This window comes from Bufo bufo, chromosome 2 (genome assembly GCF_905171765.1).
Source record: "Bufo bufo chromosome 2, aBufBuf1.1, whole genome shotgun sequence".
NCBI classification, from domain to species: domain Eukaryota; kingdom Metazoa; phylum Chordata; class Amphibia; order Anura; family Bufonidae; genus Bufo; species Bufo bufo.
In genome coordinates this window covers 550,120,267-550,139,592 of record NC_053390.1, presented here as the reverse complement: position 1 = coordinate 550,139,592, position 19,326 = coordinate 550,120,267, and the positions used below count along the sequence as shown (strand labels likewise).

At 40.4% G+C, this 19,326-nt stretch overlaps 1 protein-coding gene across 1 annotated transcript in view; it reads left to right on the top strand.

Annotated features, from left to right (window-relative positions):
- The window catches only part of LOC120989782 (integrin binding sialoprotein), a 35,404-nt gene extending 17,182 nt beyond the window's left edge, over window positions 1-18,222 (top strand). The window contains exons 4-7 of the mRNA XM_040418101.1: window positions 2,496-2,576; window positions 10,041-10,082; window positions 14,479-14,601; window positions 17,549-18,222. Of these exons, the coding sequence (XP_040274035.1) occupies window positions 2,496-2,576; window positions 10,041-10,082; window positions 14,479-14,601; window positions 17,549-17,950 (648 nt within the window). The 3' untranslated portion in view covers window positions 17,951-18,222. The remainder of the gene's footprint in view (window positions 1-2,495; window positions 2,577-10,040; window positions 10,083-14,478; window positions 14,602-17,548) is intronic.
- Window positions 18,223-19,326: the final 1,104 nt, after the last annotated feature.

Genomic DNA, 19,326 nt, shown 5'->3' with positions numbered 1-19,326 from the left:
CTGTCCGTATCCGTATGTCCGTTCAGTAGCCCCACAAAAAAGATAGAACATGTCCTATTCTTGTCCGTTTGTGGACAAGGATAGGCATTCTTACAATTATTCCGCAAAAAAAATGATGCAACAAGGACGTCATCAGTATTTTTTGCAGATCCGCATTTTGCAGACTGCAAAACACATAAGGTCGTGTGAATGCATGCTTACTAATAAGCTAAATGCACCAGAATTCTGGCCAAACTTAGCACTACAGTACATTTAAAATGTGTTTAAGATTAAGACACTTTATGAGCCCTCATGAAAAGGGAGTGTGGTGCAGCATCAAAAGGGCAATGCTGCACCAACATGTACCAAAATCTCATAAACAATTTGGAGCAATGTTAGATAACCATTAGTTAGTGTAAAATTAGACAATGGGGGAGATTTACTAAACTGGTGTAAATTAGAACTGACTTAGTTGTCCATAGCAACCAATCAGATTCTACCTTTCATTTTTCAGAGCTCCTTTGGAAAATGAAAGGTGGAATCTAATAGGTTGCTACATGCAACTAAGTCATTCTTTTCCAGTTTTAATAAATCTTCTCCATTGTGTCTAAAGATTCATCAAATTTATTTGATATATTTGGTGCATCTTTAGACTGTCTGGTCTGAGTTTTTGCTTAGTTTAAATATTAGATATATGCCCCATTTTGTATTGAGCTACATTACTTAGTAGTCGCTCTATATGTTTTGTACATTGACTTAGTATAGCAATATACAGTATTACTACATTACTATAGCATGGTATGGCACTTTCAACACTGTTACTCAACATAATTATTTAGCCATTCACAATCTGTAGCTCTACTGGCAGAGAAGAAAAAGGTATCCCATTGGGCCTCTCTGGCACCTGACTCTAACTTTTGCCAGAGTACCAAGAAAAGAGGATTCCTCAAAGACAACTGCTCAATGATCATAAACATCATAAACATCACCTCCAGTGGTAATCTGCGGATGCAATAAAGGTCTGTTTTTGGAATACCCCATAAAAAGATGGCATTGAAACAGACATCTGAAAAAACAAATGTGAGGTCAAATATGATATACAACACAATATAGGATAGGCTGTCATGCCTGACAGACTATCTGATTACTCAGTGGTCTAGACAATTTTTGTATGCTGAACTGAGTATACCTTCATAAGAAATAATAATACGTAACTTTTATTTTTTCTAGTTAAAATAAATGAGACAAAATTAATGTTAAGATTCTTCTGAACACACTGCTGTGTGCCTTGCTTTTGGAAGGGGGGAGGGAGGGGTTTTGATGGTCTTGTACCCTACTCAAATGTTGTTGGTTTGTTGGCAAATGCTTCTATTAACACAGAAACTCTGCCACTGCACAGACACTCTGCAATGCACAGATCGCTCCCTGAACGCGTTGGATGGTGCTTTTAGTCAGTTGAAGGAGAGGGACGACTAGGTCAGGCCCGAGGTTAATGCGGCTGGGGGTCGCTCTTTTCAGGGTGAGTGCTCCGACTACAGCCAGTCAGCCATTCCCCCCGTTATAGACTAGACGATGAGGGTCAGAAAAAATTAGGCTGAGCTGAGAAGACAGTAGGGAGCACTCTACGCAATACTTACCCTAAGAAGCTACCCCCACTGCAAACCAACAACATTTGAGTAGGGCACAAGAACATCAAAACCCCTCCCTCCCCCTTCCAAAAGCAAGGCGCACAGCAGTGCGTTCAGAAGAATCTTAACATAAATTTTGTCTCATTTATTTTAAGGAGAAAAAATAAAAGTTACATATTATTATTTCTCATGAAGGTACACTCAGTTCAGCATACAAAAATTGACCTAAAAAAAGTTGCTGATGATATGCAATTCTCTAATATATTCTATAAAGTGGCTACAAGTGGGAGCTTTCTTTTCAAAATGCCGCAAAATGTAATCCCTTTAACAGTTTCAGAATTTACAGTTAGTTAAAGAGGACCTTTCACTTGTATAAACTATGTGAACTGAGTATGCTGCCATATAGAGCGGCGCCCGGGGATCTCACTGCACTTACTATTATCCCCGAGCGCCGCTCCATTCTCCCATTATAGGCTCCGGTACCTTTGCTCCTAAAGTTATTGTAGGCGGGTCTTCCCTTGTCCTGTGGGCGTCTCCTTCTCCTAGGCTGCAGCGCTGGCCAATCGCAGCGCACAGCTCACAGCCTGGGAGGTTTTTTTCTCCCAGGCTGTGAGCTGTGCGCTGTGATTGGCCAGCGCTGCAGTCTAGGAGAAGGAGACGCCCACAGGACAAGGGAAGACCCGCCTACTATAACTTAAGGAGCAATGGTACTGGAGCCTATAACGGGAGAACGGAGCGGCGCCCGGGGATAATAGTAAGTGCAGTGAGAACCCCGGGCGCCGCTCTATATGGCAGCATACTCAGTTCACATAGTTTATACAAGTGAAAGGTCCTCTTTAAACACACTCAGTTACTCACATTTACAGTATTTTCTTTTTCATTCTTCAGGCAATAAGAAATAGATATAGCAATACCTTTTTCCGAAATGTTTTCTTCCACGCACCTTCAAAATACATAAATCATGCTAAGGTAAGAACATGCTCTCCTAGGTATCTTATTTCAGCAGTGTTGCATTAAAAGGGTTGTCTCACTTCAGCAAGTGGGATTTATCATGCAGAGAAAGTTACTACAAGGCACTTCCTAATGTATCGTTATTCTCCATATTGCCTCCTTTGCTGGCTAGACTCATTTTCCCATCACATTATACACTTCTTGATTCCATGATTATGACCACCCTGAAATCCAGCAGTGGTGGTCGTGCTTGCACACTATAGAAAAAAACGCCAGCTTCTCAGGTCGCCAGGACCGTAGGAGCATACATAGGCCACTGCTTTTTCCTATAGTCGGCAAGCATGGCCACCGAAGCTGGATTGCAGGGTGGTCATCTCATCACCATGGAAACGAGCAGTGTATAATGTGATGGAAAAATGAGTCTAGCCAGCAAAGGAGGTAATATGGTCAATAACGATACATTAGGAAGTGCCTTGTGTGTCCAAGGTGCAGGAGGGATGATCCCTCCTGGTTTCATAATACAGCTGACACCCAGCAGCAATGACCTGGATCAGAGATAACGCCATACTGGTCATTTAACGCCTCAGAAGTCATGGTCACTAGTCTGAGGGGTTGGATAGAGAGAGGAGGCTCCCTCTGTCCTTCAATCTCAGCCCTCACAACAAAATTGCAGGGTTCTATTTGGTTACTATGGCAGCCTGGGGTCTTGTAATGGCTTCCAGACCTGCCACAACAAACTGCCTGTTAAGCATTGCCTGCAGCAGGGTTTAAAGGGAACTCGTCACATTGAACATGGTGTTTGAGCTGCAGGCAGGATATTTTAGAGCAAGAGGAGCTGAGAAAGATCCAGCATAATTTTTATAATTTATACATTTAAATTCCTGCTCATTCTGGGCTTTCAAGTCAAGGAGGAGGTCCAGTGATTGACAGCTCTCTCTGTATACACAGCCATAGAGGGAAGGCTGTCATCACTGATAGGACCGTCTCCTTGTCTTCAGTCAGTGACTGACAGCCATCTCTGTATACACAGTTATAGAGGGAAGGCTGTCAATCACTGATAGGACCGTCTCCTTGTCTTCAGTCAGTGACTGACAGCTATTTCTGTATACACAGTCATAGAGGGAAGGATGTCAATCACTGATAGGACCGTCTCCTTGTCTTCAGTCAGTGACTGACAGCTATCTCTGTATTCACAGTCATAGAGGGAAGCCTGTCAATCACTGATAGGACCTCCTCCTTGTCTTCAAAGCCCAGAATGAGCAGGAATTTGAAAATATGAAATACAAGTATAAAATCTTTTCCCATAAAACTATACATCAATCTGCTCTGCTCCTCCTGCTCTATAACATGATTAGAAAAAAAGAGACCAAAGGATGGCCTAATGGTAGGGGTGGAGAAAAGTGTCCACCCAACAAAACCATGGGTCACCTATACAAATGACTCGGTACCAGCTCCCAAGTATAACAAGGGAATAAACAGAAAACGGAGCTCCCAGTACCGTTATAAAAATATAATTTTTATTGTGACATGATTAAAATATATATAATATATATAGTAAGCCATTAAAAAGTAAAGGCGAGGGACAGAAAAAGCGCCATCGTGGCGCTGCACACATGTCAAAAGAATAACAGGCGTATCCAAATGTAATATCATTACCAAATGTTTAAATATTTAGTAAGTTGTACATATAGGGGATATACAAGATGAGTCTCAATAACAATGGCTGCATGGCTGAGGGATTAGGAACCACATGCATGTGCTAAAGTGCATAAACTGGAATGAATTCACAGTGATGACCAGGTATAAAAAATCACCTATATCCAATGCCAGTAGGGCCAAAAAATAGAGACTCACCTAATAGTGACAGCGTGCTGTACCAACCAGGAAGGCGCTACCCCGACGTCTGGGGGTAACGCCATCACTGTGAATCACATATTTAAATGCTTCTTCCACCAATTGGATGTTAAAAAATAATTATGCTTATCCCCACCTGTGTGTGTGTATCGGCGCACAGAGCCCCAGTCAGGCCATGCCCAGCTCTCCTCCCAGCCGGCGTCCCGCCAACACGCCCACAAGCACATGACCTAGTCATGTGATGGGACAGTCTCGGCTCTATAACATGCTGCATTCAGCTCAGACATCATGCTTAATGCGACAGGTTCGCTTTAATAGGAAGCCTGTCAAAATTCCATAGACTATAATAGTATTCTATTGCAGTCTATAGTACAAGCTATCAGAAAATTACATATTGAAATACCTGAGATGACTAAAAAAAGGAAAAGTTTTTAAAATGATAAAACACTATACAGTTGCAAGAAAAAGTATGTGAACCCTTTGGAATGATATGGATTTCTGCACAAATTGGTCATAAAGTGTTATCTGATCTTCATCTAAGTCACAACAATAGACAATCACAGTCTGCTTAAACTGATAACACACAAAGAATTAAATGTTACCATGTTTTTATTGAACACACCATGTAAACATTCACAGTGCAGGTGGAAAAAATATGTGAACCCTTAGACTAATGACATCTCCAAGAGCTAATTGGAGTGAGGTGTCAGTCAACTGGAGTCCAATCAATGAGATGAGATTGGAGGTGTTGTTTACAGCTGCCCTGCCCTATAAAACACACACACACCAGTTCTGGGTTTGCTTTTCACAAGAAGCATTGCTTGATGTGAATTATGCTTTGCACAAAAGAGCTCTCAGAAGACCTACGATTAAGAATTGTTGACTTGCATAAATCTGGAAAGGGTTATAAAAGTATCTCCAAAAGCCTTGCCGTTCATCAGTCCACGGTAAGACAAATTATCTATAAATGGAGAAAGTTCAGCACTGCTGCTACTCTCCCTAGGAGTGGCCACCCTGTAATGAGCAGACTGCTAAATGAGGTGAAGAAGAATCCTAGAGTGTCATCTAAAGACTTACAAAAGTCTCTGGCATCTGCCAACATCCCTGTTAGCGAATCTACAATACGCAAAACACTAAACAAGAATGGATTTCATGGGAGGATACCACAGAGGAAGCCACTGCTGTCCAAAAAAAACATTGCTGCACATTTACAGTTTGCACAAGAGCACCTGGATGTTCCACAGCAGTACTGGCAAAATATTCTGTGGACAGATAAAACCAAAGTTGAGTTGTTTGGAAGAAACACACAACACTATGTGTGGGGAAAAAGAGGCACAGCACACCAACATCAAAACCTCATCCCAACTGTGAAGTATGGTGGTGGGGGCATCATGGTTTGGGGCTGCTTTGCTGCATCAGGACCTGGACAGATTGCTATCATCGAAGGAAAAATTAATTCCCAAGTTTATCAAGACATTTTGCAGGAGAACTTGAGGCCATCTGTCCACTAACTGAAACTCAACAGAAGATGGGTGTTGCAACAGGAGAACGAAGCAAAGCATAGAAGTAAATCAACAACAGAATGGCCTAAACATAAGAAAATATGCCTTCTGGAGTGACCCAGTCAGAGTCCTGACCTCAACCCGATTGAGATGCTGTGGCATGACCTCAAGAAAGTGATTCACACCAGACATCCCAAGAATATTGCTGAACTGAAACAGTTCTGTAAAGAGGAATGGTCAAGAATTACTCCTGACTGTTGTGCACGTCTGATCTGCAACTACAGGAAACGTTTGGTTGAAGTTATTGCTGCCAAAGGAGGTTCCACCAGTGATTAAATCCAAGGGTTCACATACTTTTTCCACCTGCACTGTGAATGTTTACATGGTGTGTTCAATAAAAACATGGTAACATTTAATTCTTTGTGTGTTATTAGTTTAGGCAGACTGTGATTGTCTATTGTTGTGACTTAGATGAAGATCAGATCACATTTTATGACCATCTTGTGCAGAAATCCATATCATTCCAAAGGGTTCACATACTTTTTCTTACATACTTTTTCTTGCAACATAAATATAGAGTCATAATATAAAAACAATTCCAATCACCTCTTTCCCAATTTTACATATAAAACAGTAAACAATAAAGATAACGAGTATCGCCATGTCCAAAAATGGTCGAACGGTTAAAATATAAAAATGTTTATGGTGAGCGCCTTAAAGGGGTTCTGTCACCCCCCCAAACACCAATTTTCCGTTTTTGACTTAATATATTTGCTAATGTAAGCAGATTCCATATATACCCCTCTTACCTCGGTCTGTGCAGTAATTTCAATAAAAAACGTACTTTTGTGATATGTAAATTTCTTCACTACCAGCAAGTTGGGCGGACTTGCTGGTAGCGGCCGCATCCTCTGTCTGAAAAAACGCCCCTTCCTCCACTTGATTGACAGGGCCAGCGAGCGCTCTCATCCTCCAGCTGGCCCTGCCTGCAGCTCAAATCTCCCGCCTGCGCCATACAAGTCCTCATTCGGCGCAGGCGCTCTGAGAGAAGGACGCTCACTTGGCCGCTCCTTCCTCAGTGCGCCTGCGTCGATGACGTCAGCCGTACACCAGGAAGAGAAGACGCCGGCATCGCTGATAAGGAGGCGGAGAGTCCGGTGACGTCGCTGGATGCTTGATTTAGGTAAGTATTTGCCTAATAATCATGCAACCACCAACGAAATGGGGTGCCAATATTAAAAATATATATATATTTAGACACACTATACCACCAACGCTTATAAAAAATATAGACCCAGAATAAATATATATATATATATATATACACTCACCTAAAGAATTATTAGGAACACCATACTAATACGGTTTTGGACCCACTTTTGCCTTCAGAACTGCCTTAATTCTACGTGGCATTGATTCAAGAAGGTGCTGATAGCATTCTTTAGAAATGTTGGCCCATATTGATAGGATAGCATCTTGCAGTTGATGGAGATTTGAGGGATGCACATCGAGGGCACGAAGCTCCCGTTCCACCACATCCCAAAGATGCTCTATTGGGTTGAGATCTGGTGACTGTGGGGGCCATTTTAGTACAGTGAACTCATTGTCATGTTCAAGAAACCAATTTGAAATGATTCCAGCTTTGTGACATGGTGCATTATCCTGCTGGAAGTAGCCATCAGAGGATGGATACATGTTCTCATTCTGTTTACGCCAAATTCGGACTCTACCATTTGAATGTCTCAACAGAAATCGAGACTCATCAGACCAGGCAACATTTTTCCAGTCTTCAACAGTCCAATTTTGGTGAGCTCGTGCAAATTGTAGCCTCTTTTTCCTATTTGTAGGGGAGATGAGTGGTACCCGGTGGGGTCTTCTGCTGTTGTAGCCCATCCGCCTCAAGGTTGTGCGTGTTGTGGCTTCACAAATGCTTTGCTGCATACCTCGGTTGTAACGAGTGGTTATTTCAGTCAACGTTGCTCTTCTATCAGCTTGAATCAGTCGGCCCATTCTCCTCTGACCTCTAGCATCCACAAGGCATTTTTGCCCACAGGACTGCCACATACTGGATGTTTTTCCCTTTTCACACTATTCTTTGTAAACCCTAGAAATGGTTGTGCGTGAAAAATCCCAGTAACTGAGCAGATTGTGAAATACTCAGACCGGCCCGTCTGGCACCAACAACCATGCCATGCTCAAAATTCCTTAAATCACCTTTCTTTCCCATTCTGACATTCAGTTTGGAGTTCAGGAGATTGTCTTGACCAGGAGCACACCCCTAAATGCATTGAAGCAACTGCCATGTGATTGGTTGACTAGATATTTGCATTAATGAGAAATAGAACAGGTGTTCCTAATAATTCTTTAGGTGAGTGTGTATATATATATATATATATATATATATATTAATTCTGGGTCTATGTTTTTTTATAAGCGTTGGTGGTATAGTGTGTCTAAATATAATTTTTTTTTAAATATTGGCACCCCATTTCGTTGGTGGTTGTAGTGGCTGCTTGATTATTAGGCAAACACTTACCTAAATAAAGCATCCAGCGACGTCACCGGACTCTCCGCCTCCTTACCAGCGATGCCGGCGTCTTCTCTACCGGGTGTAGGGCTGACGTCATCGGCGCAGGCGCACTGAGGAAGGAGCGGCCAAGCGAGCGTCCTTCTCTCAGAGCGTCTGCGCCGAATGAGGACTGGTACGGCGCAGGCGCAAGATTTGAGCTGCAGGCAGGGCCAGCTAGAGGATGAGAGCGCTCGCTGGCCCTGTCAATCAAGTGGAGGAGGGGGCGTTTTTTCAGACAGAGGAATTTACATATCACAAAAGTACGTTTTTTACTGAAATTACTGCACAGCCCGAGGTAAGAGGGGTATATATGGAATCTGCTTACATTAGCAAATATATTAAGTCCAAAACTGAAGATTGGTGTTTGGGGGGTGACAGAAGCCCTTTAACAGAAAAAATGTTTTACTAAAAGTTATCAAAAATTCATATGTACCCAAAATGGTAGCAATAAAAAACTACTGCTTGTCCTACATAGAACAAGCCCTCACACTGCTCTGTAGAAGGAAATATAAAAAAGTTATGCGTGTCAGAATGCGCCAAAAACAATAATGAAAATTGGCCTGGTCCTGAAGGGGTTAATATCATAACAACCAAGTGTAGTAAGTTGAGGGCATTGGATAGCTGCATGGTCTTTGCAGACCCTGATCAGCTCTATGTACAAATCTCCCCAGAGGGGGCTGTTTTCCCCTGTAACTTGGACTCCATTAGATGCCCTAGTTACAGTGGAAAAAGAGGAAATCACAAATCAAAGTGTCAGTGTCCCCCAGAGGTCTTTGAAGGACATCTGTCAGCAGATTTGTACCTATGATTCTGGCTGACCTGTTACATGTGCACTTGGCAGCTGAAGGCATCGGTGTTGGTCCCATGTTCAAATTATGTTTCAATATATGCAAATGAGCCTTTAGGAGCAACAGGGCCGTTGAAATTACTCCTAGAGGCTCAGCTCACTCTGCAACTGCCACTCCTCTGCACTTTGATTGACAGAGCCTGGCAGTGTAAAAGTCATCACTCCTGACCCTGACTGCAGAGGACGCGACAGTAGCAGAGAGAGCTGAGCCTAGGAGTAACAACCACGTCCCCTGTTGCTCCTAAAGGGTTTTGCATATAATAAAACAGCAATGCGGCCCCATATGAACATTGGACCAGCACAGATGCCTTCAGATGCCAAGTGCACATGTAACAGGTCAGCCAGTTTTATAGTTACAAATCTGCTGACAGAGGCCCTTTAATGAACTATTGATGGGCATATTATGTGTGATAAATACAGTACATTTAAAAAATAATTTCAAAAATAATAAAATAGAAATGATAAAAATACCCGCACCAACCAAAACCATTGCCACAAAATAGAGAACTCAGTTCAAACTCTCATTTTGGTGTCAGTTTGAATATTTAAAGATGACTTTTTAATATTATTATTTTTGAAGTTTTACCAAAATAAAACTACAAATCGATATTAATTTCTTTAATAAAAAGCCCTAGGTGTCACATTTTTGCAAAAATGATGCATTTTTAATACAAAAAAAACAATATTACAAAATGTGCTTTATATTTTAGGCAAGTGATTCTTCAGAGGAAAATGAGGATAGCTCTGATGAGGTAAGAAAATTCCATAACCTACAGTTTTTCATTTTAGGATGCATCTAATATTCAAATAAACATGTAAAGACATGATTTCATGATGAAGCTGTATTATTTAAGCAAAGGGGAGTCTGCACTACTCATTAAATGGTTGGTGCTATTGAAGGTGTCACGAGGGTGTCAAGAGCCACGTCTGACTCCGTTATACCCGGGGTCAGGAAGTCGCAGAGGGTGGCTGCGCACTCTATGTCTAAAGATAGCGCTGTTACTTAATGGTAGCTTCCTGTGTTTGCCTTGCAGTCCTTTTTGTCTCACTCAGGGATCCGTAGCTTGTCTCCTCAGCTGTTTCTTGTCCAGCACTCCCAACCTCCTTATATTCCCATCTCCCACTTCTCTGGTTGCCAGATATAGAGCTTCCTGCCTGGACTTCTATACTGACCCACTGGAGCTGAGTTGCTGTTATCCCTGGTTGTCGTACCAGGGCATTACCCTCCGGATCCCTGTTGGTTGTTTGTTGTCCCCCAACTGGGACTATTTTTGTCAGTATTGTCTGTCCTCTCCCTAGTGTTTTCCTTTAGTGTTAGTGGTGCGGACTAGTGATCCCACCGCCCTGTTCACTACATAGGGCTCATCTTAGGGAAAACCAGGGTTTAGGCATGTGATCGGTGTACGGGTGAGAAACCCGTCTAGGGACGTCAGGGCAGTCAGGTGCCAGCCTCAAGGTGAGCTAGGGGTCACCACCTTGGACAGGGCCTTCCTTTTCCCTCCCTTTTCGTCACGTATGTGATCGGCACGCCGGTCGTGATAGAAAGATTTTGTAGTCAGTGTCAGAGTTGAAAAATTCGCTGCAATTCGATGCAATTAAAGTGTCAATTTATTGTACACATGACATCCAACGTTCTGATCCAGACATATGTATAATAGCTTGAAATATCCACAATCTAAGACACAGGATGTTTCGGTCCAACAGGACCTTCTTCAGCGGTATTATCTGTGGTGTGACCCAGTGCCCAATTTCCACACCACAGATAATACCGCTGAAGAAGGTCCTGTTGGACCGAAACATTCGGAGTCTTAAATTGGAGATATTTCAAGTCATTATTCATACTATATGTCTGGAAGGATCAAAACCTTGTATACAATAAATGAACACTTTAATTTCATCATACTATCTGAGTGCAGCAAATTTTTTGACCGATTAAGTTTTATGCTTCTAGAATAAAATTATTGGTTTATATAGTATGTTGTCATAGCCACTTATAATATTCTCTTTCCCATAGACTACTGAACACTAATGAGACGATTTTATAGAATGTTAATAAGGGCTGGTTTAACAGCTATACTTTTAGGCCAGGTTACCACAGTTATTTTTTATAACCTTTATATATACCGTAGTTTTTAATTCATGTTCTCATGAAAGTAAAAAATAGTGAAATCCTACACATTTACACTTTTTAAAATAATTTTAATTTTTTTAGTCATTAGTGGAATTTACTTGCCATTCATTATGTTCATTTTCAGATATACAGTGGTGCTTGAAAGTTTATGAACCCTTCAGAATTTTCTATATTTCTGTATAAATTTGAGCTAAAACTAATTTTCACTAACACTAAAAGCAAATAAAGATAACCAAATCAAATGCGAGTAAAAAACTTTAGATATTTATTTATTCAGGAAAATGATCCAATGTCACATGTCTGTGAGTGGTAAAAGTATGTGTACCTTTGCTTTCAGTCTCAGGTGTGACCCTTGTACAGCAGTAACTGCAACTAAACATTTCTGGTAATTGTTGATTAGTCTTGCACATTGGCTTGGAGGAACTTTAGCTCATTCCTCCATACAAAACAGCTTCATCTCTATTATGTTGACGGGTTTCCTCCCATGAACGGCTCATTTCAGGTTCTTTCACAACATTTGAATTGGATTAAGGTCAGGACTTTGACTTGGCCACTCCAAAACTTTAACGTTATTCTTCTTTAGCTATTGTGTGGTAAAACGACTTGTGTGCTTAGGGTTGTTTTCTTGCTGCATGAAGCACGTTCTTTTGGGATTAAACTCACAGACTGATGTCCTCACATTTTCCTTTACAATTTGCTGACATAATTCAGAATTCATTGTTCCATCAATGATGGCAAGCCATCCTGGGCCACATACGGCAAAACAGGCCTAAACTAAGATATTATCACCACCATGTTTCACAGATGAGATGAGTTTTTTATGCAGAAATGCAGTGTTTTCGTTTCTCTAAACATAAAACTTTGCATTTAAACCAAAAAGTTCTAATTAGTCTCATCCGTCCACAAAACATTGCTCCTATAACATGTGATCAGTGATATATAGTGATTATAGACCACCATTGTTGTAATCATAGAAAACCTATTTAACACCCATAATGACCTCTACTTGGCATCTTGAAATTAAACATTTGACTCCCCTAAAAAAAACAGGCAGGAATCCTTACATTCACTGCCCAAAAACACTAGGGATACTGAAATGAATTTGATCACTGTACTAGACCACATGGTATAGTGTCATTAACCACTTCCCTGCCATAGGCCACCAGGAATACAAGAATAAACACTTTCACTGTCCTAGAATACTAGGTGTACTAAAATGAACTCCTTCCCTGCAATCGACAACCAGGGATTCGGGCATTAACCTCTTTAGTACGCTAGACCATCAGGAATATTGACATTAATACTTTCACTCTCTTAGATCAGTAGGCACAAGCTCTGTAACCCCATCACTGCCTAGATCAACAGGGATACAAACAATAATTCATTTAGTTAGACCTAAAAGTCGTTTCATACTATTATCCTGTATGCTGTATGGCCATGTATTTCTGGCTACTTTATAGCTATTACAATGCTGTACATATGATATTCCTGGCATGTGACCGCAGTAGCCAGTCACTGGCCTCAGCAGTGTTGCCAGTATGTATTGCACATGATCAGCTGGAATGTCCCCCTTTAAAATTCTGCATTTCCCCTTGGGCTACTAATGATTTTTGTATCTGTTTTTATATGTACAATGCATTTGCAAACAACATCGAATAACCTTAACAATAATTGCACAAGATAATCTGGACCATTGATGCAATTCAAGGTGATACATGTTTTAAATGTATCAAGTAATTTACTCCCATGATAAAACTTTTTTTTAATTTACAAAATTTGTATGCCCAGTATACAAAATGTACGTGTGCAATCTTCCAGCATACAAAACAATGTAGTGTGCAATCTTCTATCCTGTTTTTAAATCTTGTGGTTTTATGACTCATTTAAGAATCTTTTCCCAGCAATGTATTCTTGCTTCTAAACCACCATAGAGGGTAACCTCAAACACAACAAAAGGCACAGAGATACACTGTCCTGGCTGTATAGATTCCAGATGACTCTGCTAAGCTAATATGAAATACTTATATCTGGTGTAATATTAAACGCTTAATAAATAGTAGTGCAAATATAATTGTAAATGCAGAAGTAAAAGGACATGGTAAAAAAGGCAAAATAGGAACAGGTGGAAACTGAAATTGGGGGGTACTATCTCTCCTTGGGGAGAGAGCGCCTTAATCGGCATGAGGAGACTTATAGGCTATACATGCTGCTCTGGAATTCTGGGAAGAAACGGATGCAAATAAGCTCCTGACAAGCTCTTCCTCTAAGGCCTCATACACACGCACGTATATTCTTTCTGTGTCCGTTCCGTTTTTTTTGCAGGCCGTATACGGAACCATTCATTTCAATGGGTCCGCATTACGGACAAGGATAGTACTGTTCTAACAGGGGCCAACTGTTCCGTTCTGCAAATACGGAATGCACACAGACGTCATCCGTATTTTTTGCGGATCCGTTTTTTGTGGACCGCAAAATACATGCGGTCGTGTGCATGAGGCCTAATGCCACCAGATGTAGGGCAGCTATCCTATGAGTCAATGTTCAACCTTTTAAATAGGCCTTGAGACATGACTCTGATATTAAATAAGCCAGCACCCCATCTGCAGACAGCTGTTTCGGTGTGATTGTCCCTCATGAGTGCAGAGCAGAGAGTACTGGCTTAACTGGGTAAGAGGCCTAAGTCAGGATTTGGGGGGTACTATCTCTCCTTGGGGGAGAGAGAGCATTAATCGGGGTGAGGAGATTTACAGGCCATACATGCTCCTCTGGAACTCTGGTAATAAAGGGATACAAATGAGTTCTTAACAAGCTCTGCCTCTAATGCCACCAGATGTAAGGCAGCTATCCTATAAGTGGAAATGGAAGAATATGCCATGATATTTCTTCTGCACATATATATCATGTTGTATCACAGTTTACCAGTTTTGCTAAAGGGGTTTTCCGATCTCAGAAATCCCTTTTAATTACAGTAGTATTTTTCTGGTTTTATATCAGTATTTTGACATATTTGATTATAGCAGGAGGAATCAGTGGATGCTAGCAAAAATGGAAACAATACTGCGTCAGAAGAAACAGGAGCAGAGGAAGAGGAAGAGTCTGAAGGTGCCGAAGAGGAGAACGAAGGAACTTCTGCTCCAGAGGTAGTAACAGCTTATTAAAGGGGTTGTCTCATCTTAGCTGTTCCTAAGGCGAGATGAGACTAACCCCCGGCCACCAGGTGATTGCAGCACTTGTAGTACATGGGAGCCACATTACGGAAACAGCAGAGATGGATGTGCTATGCTGCTCCTGTAACTCTCATGCACTGCAATGGGAGCCACTGAAACAGCGGAGCATCAGACCGCTTCTCTGTTTCCCGGCCACATGGTGGTCGGTAGGGATTAGCGAATCGACTTCGGATGAAACATCCAAAGTCTATTCGCATAAAACTTCATTCTAATACTGTACAGAGCAGGATTTCCGTACAGTATTAGAATGTATTGGCTCCGATGAGCTGAAGTTATTGTACTGTAAAAAAACATTTCCCGAACTCCGGTTCGGTTCCAAGGTACCACTTTTTACAGTACAAATCAATTTCTGAAGTTATTATGAGAAGTCTCGCGAGACTTCACAAAGTAATAACTTCGGCTCATCGGAGCCAATACATTCTAATACTGTACGGAACTCCTGCTCTGTACAGTATTAGAATGAAGTTTTATGTGAATCGACTTTGGATGCTTAATCTGAAGTCGATTCGCTCATCCCTAGTGGTCGGGCTTAGTCTGATCTCATATTAATAACGGCGAGATGAGACAACCTGTACAAGCAAGTGGGACAAGTGTCCGTAATAACCAATCAAGTTGCTGGTTTCATTTTCCAATAAGATTTTAAAAGATATAAGAAAGAGTCTGATTTGCTGCAACAAGCAACTGCTACATTTTACCTATGCACAGCATTTAATACTGCCTCACAGTGAAAGCGTGCATGACTACATTTTCTTATATTTATGCACATTTGTATACTAACTGTTTATATCAATTTTATAGACTCGTTAAGGGTACATTCACACGGCAGTTTTCAGAACCGTTGCAAGTCTATGGGGGATCTTTATCAAAATGGGTACAAAGGAAAACTGGCTTATTTGCCCCTAGCAACCAATCAGATTAAACCTTTAATTTTACAAAGGAGCTTTGAAAAATGAAAGGTGGAATCTGATTGCTTGCTATGGGCAACTAAGTCAGTTTTCCTTAGCACCAGTTTTGATAAATGTCCCCCAATAGATCTATTCACATGACTTTTTTTTTTTATGGATCGTAAATAATGTTTATCAAAAACTGGAAATGTCCTATTTTTTACCTTTTTTTTAATAATAGACAGCCCCTATTACAATGCAATAGGGCCGTTTTCAATGGCCTTTTTTTTAGAAAGGCATTTGTTAGAAAACAGCTGAAAAAGGACTGTTTTTCAGTTTTTAAAGGCCATCTTTTTTCACGGTTGTGTGAATGTACCCTAAGATCAATGACAACGAATGCAAAACAATATGGAGGTAGAGTAATTACTTATATCACATATATGTAAAGTCAGCTTTGACAAGACTATCATGCTCTACAGTCTTTGCTCTATACACAGTTCCCTGTCAGTTCATCCTTCATATTAGTGTATGAAAGAGGACTTGTCTGCTCCCCTGACATGTCTATTATAGAAAATTTTTGCATTCCCCATAATATAACAGTTGTGGAGCATCTTTTTGTTGATATACACATTGTGCTGTTCCCCTGTTATTCCCCATAATATATTTATAGATAAATTGACAACAGGATGTTACTAGTGGGAGGTGTATTCTTTGACACTGTTAAGCCTGTATTAGATTATGCAGGCGATTGTTGAGGAGGAAAGCGTTCCTTCCCAGCAATCGCCTGCTCCTCAGCTGCAATTACATTCAGCGATCGCCTCCACAGTATGGGGATGAGCGATCGCTAATGCCATCACTCGTCCCCTTACTGAAACATTGTTTGCCGGAAGCAGAGTGTGATTAGACGCCACAATCTATCGCCATTAAACAATGCTAAAAGACTACGATTTCCCGATGAATGATGCTCATTTGCCGGATAATCGGCGGCAGTATTACACTGCCAGATCATCCCTAATGAGCATTCCTACAAACGCTCGTTAGCGAAGATCTGGCAAACTATCTGCCATCTAATACACCCAGATTGTGAAAGAAAAAAACGGGAAAAGGGGTGTGGTAACACCCAGTTGCCAATATATTTATAAGTTCCTAAGAGGAATAACAGAGGCATGGCACAATGCATATGCATTCCCCTGTTCCTAGCAGCACTGCATCCTGGCAGGATGTATACATGTGGAACTTCCTGTTCTATCAGCTTCCTGTTGGCTTTGGTAACCCATCCTAGCATGCTTTGCACTGTAATATTTCTCAGGTCTTGCTCCGCCAGCCACACTGTTCTCTGTGCAGTAGCTACTCCCCCCTATATGTTCGCTAGGTGGAGCAAGACCTGAAAAACATTACAGAGCAAAGCATTCTGGGTTTAGTTAGCAAATAAAAGCCAATAAAACAGGAAGTTTCACATGTAAACATCCTGCCAGGATGCAGTGATACTGAAAACAGGGAAAGGAAAGTGTTAACAGGATAAACAGGTACTGCATATGGGACAGAAATATGCAGTGTGTACGGTACTCTGGGGACATGAAAAACATGTCATTATCAAACCAGAGAACCCCTTTAAGTGATTAAAGAGCAAAACCATGCAAGCTAGATTTCTTTAGTAATGGAATCTGTATTTAGGCATAAATAGTAGTTAGAGATAATTAAAATAATTGGAACCATAGTGCAATTAGTTGCTAAAATTAGACTTTGGCACTTCACTACAGTAGCATCCGTTCACCATTGTAAAAAAAGTATACTTTCTTTTTTTACCAGACTGTGCAGGATACCACAATGTGGTGTGCTGCGTTTTTGTCTCCTTTGTTTTGTAATGTATATGTCGAACGGAGGCAGAAACCCGCCCTAAATGATGGCTCTCCAACATGATAGAGCAGATTGTGCAGTGGGATTTTAATTTTTATTGTTTTCTTCCTTGTTAATAGGTAGAAGATAGTACTGCAAGCCAGAATGAGACGACTACTGATAACGGAGAGCAGTCGAGCACGGCCCAGGAAAGCAGTACTGAAGTACAACCTACACAAGTCGCTACCATTGAATCTGCAACTCAGCAACTTGAAGAAACAGCTAGCATTCCCAATGAGCTCCCTAACCGTAATGACTATGATAACGTAGGTACTGAGGAAGGTAGCAATGCAAGCACTGCGCCTGTATATGAACCAGAAAGCAACGGGTATTATGATGAACATGGATATTATTATCATGGGAATGAAGTGGACCCTAGAGGAGTCAAAGGAGAAACTCACGGAAGGTATGAGGATGATTATCACTACAGAAACCACCTGTATCAAATCTACGCCCAACAATACTATCAGCATTATCAATAGACAAACCAATGGAAATGAACACATTTCATGATGAGTTTTATGATGTGTTAATATGTTCTTTTTAATTATTGAATTGAGTTTTAGCACTTCGGAAAGATCCTAAGCTTTCATCATACACCAACACTACTCTGTTTATATTAATGTTTTTATATTAATAACTAGCCATTGGATCAGTCTAGTCTAATTGCCCAACTCAGGTATCTCCCTTTTCTTTCTCTTGACTATTACTGGTGCCTATCACTGGAAGTCTGTTTCAGAGGCTAGAAAGCCATGATTTCATATGAAAATGTATATGCATTTTTACATGTGTAACATTGATAGAAAACTTCAGTATATTGATTTTTTTTTTCTTATAAAATAACAGGATTATTATAATATTTTCATTGACATACAGTGAATAAAAACATTCTGCAAATTCTTTCCATATTGTGAAGACATCTTGGTGAATCACATATTGAAAATGAACCAATTGATATTTCTGTGGTGAACCATTCTGTGCCGTAACTATTAGCAAGCACATCACTCACATGACATCTGGTACTTATCTATTGATAACTTAAAGCTCAGAGTGACTTTGCCTTCACCTCCTTGAAACCTAATGATGTGTCATATAAACATTTAAATTTACATTTGCTGCTTCAAGTACATTCTATAAAATATGTAATAATAATAATAATAATAATAATAATAATAAAAAAAAAAAATTCTCTGTATTCAAAAGTTGTGTTTCCATCTAAATGCAATCAAAGGAAGAAATCTTGGAATAAATATGGTTCAATTTAATTCTATTTCAGAGCAGGAAAAAGATGTCCCATAAATTAAAATTAGATGTAATAATGCTTTTTTTTTTTTTTTTAATCTTTTGGATCCATGGAGAATAAGTGATAATTCAGCGAAATATGAACTGAAAATATAAATATATTGTGACTTATTATATTTTGAAAAATAAAAGTTTGGCATAGGTTTCCGTGTTCTGTATGTCACCATGTTTTCTATATTACGTATCAATTATTAACGGAAAAATCAATAGGTAGAACAATTACGATGAACATATTAAGAGAAGACATCCAGCAGTGATGGTTAGAGATGAGTGAAGCTTTGAAAAATTTGATTCGGCAGTTTTGCCGAAGTTCGTCAAGAAATTAGATTTTTTTGCGAATTAATTTGGTATATCCAGCCCAATCTGACTAATAATATTCTTCCCACTTGGTGGCCCAATCTCAGTGTGAAGGCTAGGAAGTTAAACTGCAGGGAGAGTGAATGAGACTGCTGAACTACAATTTATTGCCATGTACATAACTGTGCAGTGCACCAATATTCAAGTAGTGGCCACATGACAGATCGGGGAGGGTGCAAGCAGCAGTAATGGCAGCAAC